This window comes from Sapajus apella, unplaced genomic scaffold (assembly GCF_009761245.1).
Source record: "Sapajus apella isolate SASKATOON/1434 unplaced genomic scaffold, GSC_monkey_1.0 scaffold40, whole genome shotgun sequence".
NCBI classification, from domain to species: Eukaryota; Metazoa; Chordata; class Mammalia; order Primates; family Cebidae; genus Sapajus; species Sapajus apella.
The window spans coordinates 19,072,961-19,089,493 of record NW_022436980.1 but is presented as its reverse complement, the minus strand read 5'-3'; the positions used below and the strand labels follow the sequence as shown (position 1 = coordinate 19,089,493).

General features: G+C 37.6%; 1 protein-coding gene across 1 annotated transcript in view; it reads right to left on the bottom strand.

Annotated features, from left to right (window-relative positions):
- IMPG2 (interphotoreceptor matrix proteoglycan 2) overlaps positions 1-16,533 on the bottom strand; it is a 117,859-nt gene that overhangs the window by 79,305 nt on the left and 22,021 nt on the right. The window contains exon 4 of the mRNA XM_032299246.1: positions 10,856-10,887. Coding sequence (XP_032155137.1) covers positions 10,856-10,887 — 32 coding nt within the window. The remainder of the gene's footprint in view (positions 1-10,855; positions 10,888-16,533) is intronic.

Sequence of the window (16,533 nt, the reverse complement as noted above, 5' to 3'; positions counted from 1 at the left end):
CATACATGATACAGTCAGTTCTGCTATGCTATTTATTTGTGAATTTGTTTCAACATGATTAATATATTAAGAAACAGCTGAGCATAATGCAGATTGCTCCTTTACCTATATACCTTCAGACATCTTCCAGCTGCCTCAGTTCACGCTTGAGTTACGAACCACACCCACCCTCATACGGTGTTACAACTTTCCATCCTTGTGCACATAACTCTCCTTTCATCACTCTACCATCATTTACAAGCTACAATCTTTCCACTGTCTGAGTTTACAAGCAAATATCAGAAATCCATCAAGGTTAAGTGACATATTTATTATAGTATCTGTGTATTTCTTAACCACATGAGGATATGTAAACTGTGCCACTATTTTTATTAGGGTCCTTTCTGTTTTGTTTTGTTTTATGATAGAGTCTCACTCTGTTGCTGCCCAGGTGGAGGGCAGTGGCACAATCTCGGCTCACTGCAACCTTTGCCTCCTGGATTCAAGCAATTCTTCTGCTTAGCCTCCCAAGCAGCCAGGATTACAGGTGCACGCCACCACGCTCAGCTAATGATTTTTTTGTAGAGATAGGGTTTCACCATATTGGCCAGGCTGGTCTTGAACTCCTGACCTCAAGGAATCTGCCTGCCTCAGCTTCCTAAAGCGCTGGGATTATAGGCGTGAGCCACTGCGCCAGCCACTAGGTTTCTTTTTTAAAAAATGTATTGTTGACAAAGTTTTGGGGTATTGTGCCCCTAACTGTATTATTCCCATTGCCCCTGTAGATTTTATCACATGATTTTCAACGATTTTCAGGAAATAAGATACTGTGTCATAGTAGAACGAACTATATGATGCAGCTGTTTTGTTTTCATAGAAAGTTTTTGGATAAACCCCATAAATTTGTTTGTTCTAAGACTCTTTCCAACATGGTACCTATATGCAGACTATACAGTAGATTGCCAGAAGCCAGAGGGTAGACTTGGCTCTGTTTCCAAAGCTTCCATTTTGTGTGACATTTGAGTAAATAAATCACTTTATTAAAGAAACCAAGTGATGCATAGGTAAGTTCCATGCCGTGGCTTATCTGCCTTGGCTTCTTACTAAAATGCTTGAGCCAGTTGCTTCTAGGAGAAATGAGGCTGTGAATCACTCTGGCATGTTTCTATTACTAGCTACAAGAAAGGTTTACCTCAGGCATCTCTGCAGGATAAATGTTTCCTGGATTACTCAGGTGGCGAGAGTCTCTCCTAGCGCCTTCTAAATCATTCTTCAAACTCAGTTAACTCTTGTCTGTTAAGAGTCTAAGCTATGGCCCAACAGAGTATTAAGCTTGCTGCTTCTGATTGGCTGATTAAAAACAAAAACAAACAAAATCCCCCCGATCTTGATGACCTGATTACCACTGTGTCCCGGCTCCTAGAGGTTCCCACTCACACCTACTCCCTTGTCTTCAACACTACCTGACTCCCAAACCTACTTTTTCAGTCCTGACCTCTCCTTCACTTTAAATTCCAAGTTTTTTTATTTTTAAATTTTTATTTATTAAACAATACACCCATATGACTCCAAACTTAAGAAATGCAAATGGTTATTTAGTGCAAGTCTATATGCACTATGTCATTTCTGACTGTGCCCCTGCCCGTCATCTTCCAACTGCAATTTCTAATTTTTACCATCCTGGAGATCTACTTTTATGTTTGTTTGTTTATTGAGAGGCAGGGTCACACTTTGTCGCCCAGGCTGGAGCACAGTGGTGCAATCATAGCTCACTGCAGCCTCAAGCTTCTAGGCTCAAGAGATCCTCCTACCTTGGCCTTCTGAGAAGCTGGGACAAAAAAAAAAATCACTTTGTATAAAATACATACTGACATATTACATAGAAAAATACAAAAGAGTACATGAAGTCTTTTTTTTTTTTTTTTTGGAGAGAGAGTCCCACTCTGTTGCTCAGGCTGGAGTACAGTGGCCAGATCTCGGCTCACTGCAACTTCCGCCTCCTGGGTTCAAGTGATTTTCCTAAGACTGCATGAAGTCTTAAGAAAAGAAAGGGAAATTTGGATTTGCAAACGCAAGACAAAAAAAACTCCAAGCTATACTGCCCATATTTTCTGCCACTGAGGACTTCGGGAGAAAAGTTTGATAAGCACCATTTTAAGCAAACAATTAAATTTACTTTGCTGACAAATATATAGACTAATAAGAAAAATAACAAAATCATTCTGGCTGCTGTGTTGAAATTGGGAAAAGGTTAGACATGTTAAGAAACGATTATAAAAATAAGAGATGGTCAGACCAGGGTGCGAGCAGTGAAAATGATGAAAAGTGATCAGATTCTAGATATACTTGGAATCTCCAGGCAACATAATTTTTTGATAGTTGGATGTCAGGTGTGGGAGAAATGGAAATATAAAGCATGATCACAAAGTTTGGGTCTGCATGACAGACTTGATAAAGTTGCCACCAATAGAAATGCAGAGTTAATTGGGCTGGGGGCGTGGGAGAATCAGGAGTTCAATTGTGGATGTGTTGAGTTTGAAATGTCTACATGACATTCAGGTAGAGATGTCATCATAAATAAGAGTTGTCTTCCATGTTCTCAGGTTATTGATGAAAACATTGCATCAGATTAAGTGATTTATCCAAAACCAAAGTAGCCAGGTAGAAGCAAAAAGAAAAGGTCTCTTGACACTCAATCCAGTGCTATTCTTCGTAAACCGTCCCTGAGAGTAGAATACTTTCCATTAAAAGAGGCCCATTGCTTTAATAAATCCAATGAATCAATATTTTTACTGGTAAACAAATTCCAATATTCAATTCAAGAAACTAAATCAAGATTTATCAATATAAACAACAACCAAAAAAAACCACCAAAATTATTTGAATGGCAAAAGGAGAATGCATGTACGTCTTGGATAGACATTAAACAAATTCATGTAGATTTAGGACAAACTCAAAATCTGTGCCTAGCAGTCTCTAAAAGAGTGAAGTTCCTTGTCCTAGCTGTGCACACAGGATCTGATGCACTTCCAATGCCATCTGCTTACCGCTGTTACCATCATCTCCTGGAGCCCAAGTTTGAGAGGGCCAGAGTCTGAGTAGGCTTAATGTTTGTCTCTATGTCTGAGACAGTTCGTGATTTGACCTTTTTTCAAAGAAACAAAAGTGTAAAAAATAGAACCATTACAGAATTCTTGCTTCCTAATAAACCACAACCATCAAATTAGTTAACTTCCTTTTGTTGACATTGCTAGAATGTCCCAGAGACTGTTAACAAATTTGATAGTTCCATTTTTCTGTCACTTAATGACTGGAATTGTAAACAAGTCCCGTTAAGTTTCGTGAATGTCAGAGAATTTCACTCTGTAAAGTTTCATAGGGTAATTGTGAGAATTAAATGTGGAAAAAGAATCTTGTTAAAATATAAGCTCTATACGTCTATACATGCAGATGTGTAGGGGATGATGGTAGAGTTGGGGATATGTCATCTTATAAGAGGTCAGGGACTATCACCAGCATCCCTCTACTGGTCCATCTTTCCCCCAAGAGTACTGTCAGTGTGCGCCACAAGGGTAACCCTGCACTAGGCCACACCCCTGATAGGAAGACGCACAGGGAGCAGCGCGCTCTGCCCCTACTCTCACTGAATGCGCTACAGACACAGAAAGACATAGACTTCCTGCTCTTCTAGGAATCCTATTCTTGATCATTTGATGTTTTCCTAACGCCTGAGAAACAGACATTTTTACATAAAGTGAAACAACCAAGATTTAGAACAAGTTGTTGATGAGACAGACACTAAAATGTCAATCTCTCTCTCTTGTCTACAGCTCTACCTCTCGTATTCTGCCTCTTTGCATGGACTCATAGCCAGGCCACATGGTACATATTCAACAGGCTGACTACTGATTGTTTAAGAAACATTATCACAAAGAAGTCTATCTAATATAAAGTAGTCGCTTTCTAAATCTTTATTTAAGTTAGCTCCTTTTCATTTCAGCAGATAAGATTTTGAAACTGGTACAAAGATTTATACAATCTTTGTTTATTTGAAGCTAACTCCTTTTCATTTCAGCACATAAGATTTTGAAATTAGTACAAAGAGCTATACAAGAGTTCATTATATCATTTTGAATTTTAAATTCTTATAAGTTTTGATACATTTAGGGGGTACGAGTGCCATTTTATTACATGGATATATGGTGCAGTGATAAAGTCTGGCCTTTTTGCATGTAAATTATAGAAACCATTTAAATACTTTTTTTCATTCTTCATGTTTGTCTTTCTCGTTCACCCACATATACGCACAACAAATTTTTTAATCTCTGAATGATGTAAATATTCAAATAATTTAAATAGATATGCATTATAGTATAGGGGTTGAATACTGGCTTTGTGACCTTGGACAAGTCCCTTAAACTCTCTATGCCTTAATTTCCTTCTCTTTAAGAGAAGGATAATATTAATACCTACCTCATTATATTGGATAGAGGATTAACTAAGTTAATATAAGTAATAACGTACCTAGAACAATGTCTGGCCTATAACTGCTATATTAGTATTAGCTAATTTTTTAAATTTAATTAAAATGCCTCTGATCAGGTGATTATTGAGTACAGTTATTCAAATACCATTATTCATTCTTGTGAGTAAGAAGCTTTTCACAATATTCTAAGTAACTGCAGATATGTTAGTATTTTCAGTTATTAGGCCCAGGTTTAGGGTGAAATGGCATGCTTCAATATCAAATCCAGAAAAATAAACTATGGTCGGCCTCTCATAGGGGTCTATGTTGAAATCTACCAGCCTAATTCTATGACAAGATAATGAAGAAAAAGTCTCATCTCCCTTCTCTTTGGCATCTTTATGATGTTTTAACATGTAAGTGCACATTAGCACTTTGAATGTTTGGAAATTATTCTGCCTCAACATTTGTAGATACACACACTCACACTCACACTATGTGAGCGTCTTTCTCTTCACGTGGGCAAAATCATTCTATCTTTCTTTGTAAAAATTCCTTTTGGTAGTTGGGATGGTAAAGAAGAGAATGAAGGTGTTTGTTTCCAGCTGATATACAGAAAGATGGGACAGTTTGAATCAGCAGGCAGGAGAACCCAAGGAAATGAATGAGATGATCAATTTGAGGCTGCTCCAGAGAAAACCCATTCTGCTTTAGCCAATTCACAGACTTTCATTTATTTCCCCTCTTTCTCTAATCACCTCCTAGTAGCTGTGAAGGAGGTGCACTGTGATCAGGTATTTATTAGTGGATATATTATGCAAGAAATACATCTCTTAGCAGGAAAAAATACAAATCTAAATTTTTCCTCTTGGAATGATGAAATCCAATAAGGTCTGAAGTTAGGTTTTCAGGAATTCTGTGTTATTTTCAGGGCATAGTAACACAGAACCTAATGGAACAAAATCTAATTAGCTGTATCCATGATTAATTAACAAGGAAATGTAGCCTTTGCAAAATTTACAGTGTGGCCACCTTGGCCACACCCAAAGCTACATCAATCAAAAAAGTCCCATGCTCATGTACTGGAAGAATCAATATCATTAAAATGGCCATACTGTCCAAAGCAATTTACAGATTCAATGCTATTCCCATCAAACTACCACTGTCATTCTTCATAAAATTAGAAAAAAACTACTTTAAAATTCATGTGGAACCAAAAAGGAGCCTGAATAGCCAAAGTAATCCTAAGCAAAAAGAACAAAGCTATAGGCATCACACTATCCTACTTCAAACAATACTATAATCCTACAGTAACCAAAACAGCATGGTACTAGTACAAAAACAGACACATAGACCAATGTAACAGGATGGAAAACTCAGAAACAAAGCTTCACATCTACAACCACGTCATCTTCGACAAGGCTGACAAAAATGAATAATGGGGACAGGACTCCCCATGCAATAAATGCTGCTGGAATAACTGTCTAGCCATATGCAGAAGAAAAAAAAACTGGAACCCTATCTCTTATCATATTCCAAAATTAACTAAAAATGGATTAAAGATTTAAATGTAAGACCTCAAACTATAAAAAGTCTAGAAGGAAACTTAGAAAATACCCTTTTCAACATTGGCCTTTGCAAAGAATTGATAGTCAAGCCCGCAAAAGCAATTGCAACAATACAAAAAATTGACAAATGGGACCTCATTAAACTAAAGAGCTTCTGTATAGCAAAAGAAACAATCAACAGACCAAACAGATAACCTACAGAATGGAAGAAAACATTAACAAACTCTGCATCTGACAAAGGCCTAATATCCAGAATTTAGACAAATCAACAAGCAAAAAACAAACAACCCATTAAAAATGTAGTCAAAGGACATGAACAGACACTTCTCAAAAGAAAACATATGAGGTCAATACATGAAAAAATGCTGAGCATCGGTAATCCTCAGAGAAATGTAAATCAAAACTACAATGAAATACCATCCCACACCAGTCAGAATGGCTATTAAAAAGTCAGAAAGTAGCAGATGCTGTTGCAGTTGCAGAGAAAAGGAAATACTTACATACTATTGGTGGGAAAGTAAATTAGTTCAGCCACTGTGAAAAGCAGTTGGAAATTTCTCAAAGAACTTAAAACAGAGCTACCATTTGAACCAGCAATCCCATATCATTAAATCAAAAAGACACATGCACTCACATGTTCTCACTAGCTATTCATAATAGCAAAAACATGGAATCAATAGAGGTGCCCATCATGGTGGACTGGATAAAGAAAATATGGTACATATGCACCGTGGAATACTATGCAGCCAGGAAAAAGAATGAACTCATATTCTCTGCAGCAACATGGATGGAATTGGAGGCCATAATCCCAAGTGAATTAATTCAGGAACAGAAAGCCAAATACTGCATGTTTTCACTAATAAGTGAGAGGTAAACACTGAGCATATATGGATATAAACACGGGAAGAATAGACACCGGATTACTAGAGGGCAGGGGGTTGTGGGTTGAAAAACTACATACTGGGTACTATGCTCACTACCTGGGTCCAATACACCCATGTAACAATCCTATACATGTAGCCCCTATATCTAAAATAAAAACTAAATTTTTTAAAAGTCATCCTTTTGAATTGATTTCTCCTCCCTCTCTCTCTGTGTGTGTGTATGTGTGTGTGCACATATGCATATACACACGCTTATGTATACATACATACTTCCAACGCAAGTAAATCTTGATATTGGTCTGATTGGTTAAACAAAGTCAACCAAAGCAATACAAACTGTACCTATTAAGATTATACTACATACAAGTTTGGTGCTAGTTAATGTAGAGCTTACACGGAATCCGAAAACACAATTCATTTCTTCAAGAATGTTAACTACTAAGGTTACAAACATGAGTAAGATACTTTTTTTAATTCATTTGCCAGTATCTTGCAGAAACCTGCTAAAGGCTACATGGTAGGTTTTTCAGGAAGAATCAGGCTTTAGATATTTTGTGCAAGTACTGATTTTACTCATGTTTTGGATTCCTGTAAGGGTGTTACTAACTTAGGTTTTTGGTGGTGGTTGTAAAAATTAAGTGAGGTAACATATTTTACATAGTAAAAGTCAGTATTAATAGAGGTTAAAAACCAGATGCTTAAGAATCAGATGAGCTGGATTACCTTGAGTTATTTCAACTCTAATACTGTTTCTTCATCTATCAAAAAAAGATAGTAAAAGTACATAATTCAGAGGGTTAAAGTCAGAGAATTAAATAATATATGTAAAGTAGTGTACTGTATGCAATCAATAAATGTAAAAATGCTATTACATGTTTGATAATGTTACTTCACCTCTCTCCAAGTTTCAAACTCATTACTATTTCACAGCAGTGCATTTATCCCTTAGCATGGTCTACATTTTGTTTCATAAGTATTTGCTTCCTACACATACATGAGTATTCATGCAATTAACTCTTCACCGCTTGTTCAAAGTTGTTCAAAGTTTCACAATCTATTTTTTCAAACAAAAAGATTTTGTGGCCTCAATAAAGTTACACTCTGGCCCTTGACTCAGGCCAGAAGTATGGGATAAATGATAATCTGATAATCTAGATGACCTTGGGTTATATAAGAGCTGACAGAGCCCTCTCCCAAAATATATTTAATAATAAATGTTATTCAACCATGGCAAAGTTTGATCCTTCTTCCAGACCTGTAAGACTAGGCTCGCAACTATTTCACAGCTTATTATTCCAGTAAATGCAATCTGCCCTATAAGATGGATGCATTTACAGTGTTCTCTTATTTCTGAAGTTATAGTCTAAGGCTGTGAACAGATTTTAAACATACATGAGAGACAGTATAAAGCCCTAAAATGGTGTCAGAGAATCTGAAATCAAATCTTAGTGTCACCATTCACTAGCTGTGTGATAGCTATTCACTCGTTCATCTCATAATTCCAGATGCTACTTAACTTAACGATGGGGTCACTTCCCAATAAAGCCATCGTAACTTGAAAATACTGTTAAGTTAAAAATGCACTGAAACATCTAACCTACCCATCATCAAAACTTAGCCTAGCTTACCTTAACCATGCTCAGAATACTGATATTAGCCTATAGTTGGGCAAAGTCATCGAATGCAAAGCCTATTTTATAATAAAGTACTAAATATCTCACGTCATTTCTTAAATACTGTACTGAAAATGAAAAACAGAATGGTTGTATGGGTACTCAAAGTACAATTTCTATTGAATACGTATCACTTTTGCACCATTGTAAAGTCGAAAAATCACTGAGCCATCAGAGGTTGGGGACTGTCTGTATTTCTCCAGCACTTGTTTGAGGCCCTATAAATATAAAGGTGAGCAAGAGTAAATCCAGATTTTCTGGCAGAGGGGATCATGCATCGTGGAAGATTTCCTAGAGGAAATGATGGAAAGGATGAAATTTAAAAAGCAATGTGAGTTAGCCCGGCAACATATATGGAAACATAATGGCCCAAGAGTACTCTAAAAAAGAGTATGGCTGAACCACACAGTTTAAGAAGGAAACTGAGACAGATGAGGCTGGGCACAGGCCCAACAGTGAAGAGCCTTGCGGGCCATGTTAATTTTGATCTTAAAAGCAATGAGGAACTATTAAATTGTCTTTTAGAGGAGAGGAACATGATCAAATTTATTCTTTTGAAGATCTGTGGCCAGGGTGGAGAGGAGGGCTCAGAAGGAAGTAGAGAGGCCTCTTGGCAAGGCTTTGTACCAGGAAACAAGCGTTGATCATGTGAATTAGGGTAGGGACTGTGAGGGCAGAAAGAAATGGACGGAATCAAGAGATAATTAGGAGAAGAGAAGGAAGGGAGAGAGCAAGAGAAAATAATATGAGCAACTAGATGAATGATAATACCATTCATTCACTGATGAGAGGAACAAAGAAAGAAGCAGATTTGTGAGGAAATGACTGATATAGCTTTGGGCACAATGAACTGAAAGAGAGCTTAGAAAAGTTATTGAGCCAATAGACTGTGAAAGTTGGATGAGGCGACCTTTAAGATTCCTTCTAGTTCTATCATCGGAACTACAGATTTACAGATGTTTAGTTCACTGTCTGTTGCAATGGGAATCACAAGGAATCTCTGAGCTCTGCCTCTGTGGTGAAGAAGCCCCACCCAGCCAGGCGCAGTCGCTCACGCCTATAATCAATCCCAACACATTGGGAGGCTGAGGCTGGCTGATTGCTTGAGCCCAGGAGATCAACACTAGCTTGGGCAACATGGCAAAACCCTGTCTCTACAAAAAATACAAAAAGATTAGCTGGGCGTGATGGTGTGTGCCTGTAGTCCCAACTACTTGGGAGGCTGAAGTGGAAGATCACGTAAGCCTGGGAGGTCGAGGCTGCAGTGAGCTATGATCATGCTACCACATTCCAGCCTGGGTGACAGAGCAAGACCCTGTCTCTAAATAAATATAAAATATAAAACAGAATAAAAGACCGCATGGCCCCATATTTAAGTAAATGCTCCATCCCACGCCCTGGTATAGACTCAGTGGCACTGGCTGTATGAATAAGACCAACAGAGTCCCACTTCTCTCCTACTCACTTGTGTTCAGTTTGAAACCAGGATATACCCCACTACCACCCACATATATATTCCAAATATTCCCTGACTCTGCTGCCCAGGCTGAATCTCTGGACACTGACTCACCTACTTGGTTTTTCAATCCGTCCTTCTTTCTAATTTGAGGCAAAATTTTGGACTCTGACCTGGATTGTATGCTCTAGTAGTACTTTCCTGTATAACTGCCCACATGCTATTATAGTTTAGATACTCTGAGGATAAATAGAATGGGAAAGCTTTAGCCCCTATAGGCTCAAAATCCCTTAACTTTTGTGATCTTTTTTGTACTACTGCTTCCCAGAAGGCGGAAACGACCTTAGCCCTAAGCCCAATGGTGAACAGTCAAGAATCATAATACTGATAGATTCATCAAGGTTATGCTATTCTTATGTTTCAAGACCATAATCACCAATAGTCAATAAGTTGATCCATAGCACCACCCATCATTTAATAACCTATGCTCCACTGTGGTGTACCATTTCAGAACACTTTCATCATTAGTCTTTAAACCTCGACAACAGTAGGTCATTCCATATAAACCATAAATCTGTTTTCTTATCTAAGAGAGGAGCGAGTTTGGCTCATAATAAGGTCAGACAACAAACATGCACAGTGGCCGTGGTGGTGGTCTGGAATAAAGGTAGCCTGGGAACGAGGAAAAACATTTGGGACTGATCTACAGGCCTGGTCATTGCGAACTGGCAAGAGAATAGAAAGGTACCATTAAATTTGGAGTGAGTCTTGAATTAGGTTATGACACATCTGTGTTGCCAAACATGAATTCCGGGAAAAGAGACACTCACCTGCTTACAGTTTCCTTTGCATAAGTCAGTTTCTACGGAAAACAAAAATATAAAAATGACTGAGTTAACAACAGTTATTCAGGAGTAAATAAAACTTATTTCACAGATCACCACTACTGCCCTAACATGGTAGAATCTATGCTACTCTTCTCTATGGTTAGACAAGTGATTAAAACAGGTACTAACGATACCAAGTTCTTTTCTGTGACTACAGCAACACCCTGACATTCAGTCTCTGCTTATAAGCCCAAAAGTTCCTGTGCTCTTTCTTAATGGGCGCAAATAACAGACTTGATCTGCTAATCATTTCATAAAGGTATAAGAGTTATAGATTTGTGGAGTTTTACATAAACCTACCATGGACTTAGAATCAAAGAATTTTTATCTAATATTTTTATAGTAACTCTCATCCTAGAACAATATAAATGTGGATAAAATAATTGAGAAATTTGTTTCTACAGAATTCAGACAAAAAAGACATATATCAAGAATTGGATTATCTCCAGAGGCATTCTAAAGCAAACTGCCTGCAAGTTTCCCCTAAATTAGAAGTGTTATTTTGAGATCAATATAATAGAAGGAACAGTGACTTGGAATCAGGAGACCTAGTTTCAAGTTCTAGTGTCCCCTTCTCAGCTATGTAGGAAAATCCCAATCTCTCTCTGGTGCCAGGCCTCAATTTTCTCATTGGTAAAACAGAGAGACTATTACTCTAAATGCCCCTCACTGCATTTATAAAAGGCTCACTGCTCTTCTTGCTCTGCAGACTCTCCCAGAATAATCTCAGCCACTCTCGTGGTTTCAATTACAGGCATACCTCAGATATATTACAGGTCTTGTTCCAGGCCAAATAGAAGCTCAATAAAGCAAATAACCCAATAAAGCAAGTCACATATTTTTTGGCTTCCCAGTATATATAAAAGTTATGTTTACATTATACGGTAGCCTATTAAAAGTGCAATAACATCACGTCTAGAAAAGGTATGTACCTTAATTTTAAAATACTTTATTGCTAAAAAAAAATGCTAACAAAAAACTGAGCCTTCAGTAAGTCATCCTCTTTCTGCTTCTGGAGGGTCTTGCCTCCAAGTTGATGGCTGCTGACCAGTCAGAATGATGGCTGCTGATGATTGAGGTGACCGTGGCAATTTCATAAAATAAGACAATGAATTCTGGCACGTCAATTGATTTTTTCTTTCACAAAAGATTTCCCTGTTGTATATAATGTTATTGCTAACATTTTATCTATTGTAAAACTTCTCTTAAAACTGGAGTCAATCCTCTCAAATCCTGCCACTTCTTTATCAACTGAGTTTATGCTCATTGATAAAGTTTATCAACTTCATGGACATTTATTGTCATTTCAGCAGTGTTCACAGCATCTTTGCCAGAAGTCGATTCCATTGGAAGAAACAACTTTCTTTGCTCATTTATAAGAAGGAATTTCTCATTCATTCAAATATTATTATAAGATTGTAGCAATTTAGTCTCATCTTCAGGCTGTACTTCTAAGCCTCGTTCTCTTGCTATTTCTACCACATTTGCAGTTACTTTCCCTATTGCAGTCTTGAACCCCTCCAAGTCACCCATGAGAGTTGGAATCAATGTCTTCCAAATCCCTATGAATGTTGGTATTTTGACCTCTCCTACTGAGATACAAATGTTGTGAGTGCCGTCTAGATGGTAAATCCTTTCCGGAAGATTTTCAGTTTACTTTGCCCAGATCCATCAGAGAAATCACTATCTATGGCAGCTGCATAAAATGGATTTCTAAAAATCACAGCACTTAAAAATTGAAATTATTCCTTAATCCATGGCTGTAGAATAAATATTGCATTGGCAGGCACAAAAACAACATTCATCTTCTTATACATCCCATCAGAGCTCGGGTGGCTACAGGCATTGTCCATGAGCAGTAATATTTTGAAAAAATAGATTTCCTGAGCAGTAGGTTTCAAAGGTGGGTTTAAAAAAGTCAGTTGACCGTGCTGTAAACAAATGTGTTACCATCAGACTTTTTTGTTCCATTTACAGAGCATAGGTAGAATAGATTTAGCATATTTCTTAAGGGTCCTAGGATTTTTGGCATGGTAATAAGCATTGCCTTCCAATTTAAGTCACTAGATGCATTATCCCCAACAAGAAATTCAGTCCTTCATTGAGGCCAGGCCAGGTATTGACTTCTCTCTAGGTATCGAAGTCCTAGACAGCATCTTCATCCAATAGAAAGCTACTTCATCTTTATAAAAAATCTGTTGTTCCATGAAGCCACTTTCCTAAATTAGCTAGCTCTTCTAGATAACTTGCTACAGCTTCTGCATCAGCCCCTGCTTATGTTATGAAGACAGCTTCTCTTCTTAACCTCACAAACCAACCTCTACTATCTTCCAACTATTCTTTTGAAGCTTCCTCGCCTCCCTCGGCCTTCACAGAATTGAAAAGAGTAGGGCCCTGTCTGGATTCAGCTTTCCTTAAGGGAATGTTGTGGCTGGTTTGATCTTCTACTCCAACCATTCAAACCTGCTCCATATCAGCAAGAGAGCTGTTTTGCTTTCTTATCACTTATGTCCTCACTAGAATAGCACATCTAATTTCTTTTTTTTTTTTACTTTGAGTTCTGGAATATAAGTGTCAAATGTGTAGGTTTGTTACATAGGTATATATGTGCCATAGGGGGTTGCTGCACCTATCAACGCATCATCTAGGTTTTAAGCCCCGATGCATTAGCTATTCGTCCTAATGTTATCCCTCCCCTCATCCTCCAACCCCTGACTGGCCCTAGTTTGTCCTGTTCCCATTCCTGTGTCCATGCGTTTTCATTTTTCAACTCCCAGTTATGAATGAGAACATGCAGTATTTAGTTTTGTGTTCCTGTGTTAGTTTGCTGAGGATGATGGCTTCCAGCTTCATCCATGTCCCTGCAAAGGACATGATCTCATTCCTTTTTATGATTGCATAGTATTCCATGGTGTATATGTGCCACATTTTCTTTATCTGGTCTATCATTGATGGGCATTTGGGTTGGTTCCATGTCTTTGCTATTATAAATAGTGCTTCAATATAAATACATGTGCATGTGTCTGTATAGTAGAATAATTTGTATTCCTTTGGTTATATACCCAATAATGAGATTGCTGGGTCAAACGGTATTTCTGGTTCTAGATCCTTGAGGAATTGCCACACTGTGTTCCACAATAGTTGAACTAATTTACATTCCCATTAACAGCGTAAAAGGTTTTCTGTTTCTCAAGAGCCTCGCCAGTATCTATTGTTTCTTGACTTTTTAATAATTGCCATTCTGACTGGTGTGAAATGGTATCTCAATGTGGTTTTGATTTGCATTTCTCTAATGACCAGTGATGATGAGCATTTTTTCATGTGTCTTGGCCACATAAATGTTTTCTTTTGAGAAATGCTGTTATATACTTGCCCAGTTTTTGACGGGGTTGTTTTTTTCTTGTAAATTTAAGTTCCTTGTAGATTCTAGATATTAGACCTTTGTCAGATGGGTAGATTGCAAAATTTTCTCCCATTCTGTAGGTTGCCTGTTCACTCTGATGATAGTTTCTTTTGCTGTGCAGAAGTTCTTAGTTTAATTAGATCCCATTTGTCAGTTTTGACTTCTGTTGCTATTGCTTTTGACATTTTCATCATGAAGTCTTTGCCCACGCTTATGTCTTGAATGGTATTGCCTAGGTTTTCTTCTAGGGTTTTTATGATTTGGGGTTTTACCTTTAAGTCTTTAATCTATCTTGAGTTAATTGTTATAGAACGTGAACGTGTAAGGAAGGGGTCCAGTTTCAGTTTTCTGCATATGGTTAGCCAGTTTTCCCAGCACCATTTATTAAATAGGGAATCCTTTCCTCATTGCTTGTTTTTGTCAGGTTTGTTGAAGATCAGATGATTGTAGATGTGTGGTGTTATTTCTGAGATCACTGTTCTGTTCCATTGGTCTATATATCTGTTTTGGCACCAGTACCATGCTGTTTTGGTTACTGTAGCCTTATAGTATAGTTTGAAGTCAGGTAGCAATGCCTCCAGCTTTATTCTTTTTGCTTAGGAGTCTCTCAACTATACGGGCTCTCTTTTGGTTCCATATGAAATTCAAAGTAGTTTTTTCTGTGAAGAATGTCAATGGTAGTTTGATGGGAATAGCATTGAGTCTACAAATTACTTTGGGCAGTCTGGCCATTTTCACAATATTGATTCTTCCTATTTATAAGGATGGATTATATTTTAATTTGTTTTATTCGTTTGTATCCTCTCTTATTTCCTTGAGCAGTTGTTTGTAGTTCTCCTTGAAGAGGTCCTTCACATCCCTTGTTAGCTGTATTCCTAGGTATTTTATTCTTTTTGTAGCAATTGTGAATGGGAGTTCACTCATGATTTGGCTCTCCTCTTCTCCATAATTGGAATATAGGAATGCTTGTGTATTTTTCACATTGATTTTGTACGCTGAGATTTGCTGAAGTTGCTTATCAGCTTAAGGAGTTTTGGGGCTGTGATGATGGGATTTTCTAACTATACAATCATGTTGTCTGAAAACAGTCAATTTGACTTCCTCTTTTTCTACTTTAATACCTTTATTTCTTCCCCTTGCCTGATTGCCCAGGCCAGAAGTTCCAATACTACGTTGAATAGCAATGGTGAGAGAGGGTATCCTTGTCTTGTGCCAGTTTTCAAAGAGAATGCTTCCAGCTTTTGCCTTTCACTATGATATTGGCTGTGGGTTTGTCATAAATAGCTCTTATTATTTTGAGATATGTTCCATCAATACCTAGTTTGTTGAGAGTTTTTAACATAAAGGATGTTGAATTTTCTCAAAGGCCTTTTCTGCGTCTATTGAGATGATCATGCCATTTAGGTCATTGGTTCTGTTTATGTGATGGACTGTGTTTATTGATTTGTGTATGCTGAACCAGCCTTGCATCCCAGGGGTGAAGCCGACTTGATCATGCTGGATAAGTCTTCTTTTTGTTTTGTGTCTCTGCCAGGTTTTGGTATCAGGATGACGCTGTCCTCATAAAATGAGTTAGGGAGGAGTCCCTCCTTTTCAATTGTTTGGAATAGTTTCAGAAAAAAATAGTACCAGCTCCTCTTTGTATCTCTGGTAGAATTCGGCTGTGAATCCATCTGGTCCTAGGTTGTTTTTTATTTTGTTTTGTTTTGTTTTTTGTTTTTCTGGTTCGTAGGCTATTAATTACTGCCTCAATTTGAGAACTTGTTGTTGGTCTATTCAGGGATTCTGAATCTATTCAGGACTTCTTCCTGGTTTAGTCTTGGGAGAGTGTATGTGTCCAGGAATTTATCTATTTCTTCTAGATTTTCTAGTTTATTTGCATAGAGGTCTTTATAGTATTCTCTGATGATGGTTTGTATTTCTGTGGGGTCAGTGGTGATATCCCTTTTATTATTTTTTATTGTGTCCATTTGATTCTTCTCTCATTTCTTCTTTATTAGTATAGCTAGCAATCTATCTATTTTGTTGATTTTTTTCAGAAAACCAGCTCCTGGATTCATTGATTGTTTTTGGAGAATTTTTCATGTCTCTGTCTTCTTCAATTCTGCTCTGATCTTAGTTATTTCTTGTCTTCTGCTAGCTTTTCATTAGCTTCCACTTGCCTCTCTGGCTCTTTTAATTTTGATGGTAGTATGTCAATTTGGGATCTTTCCAGCTT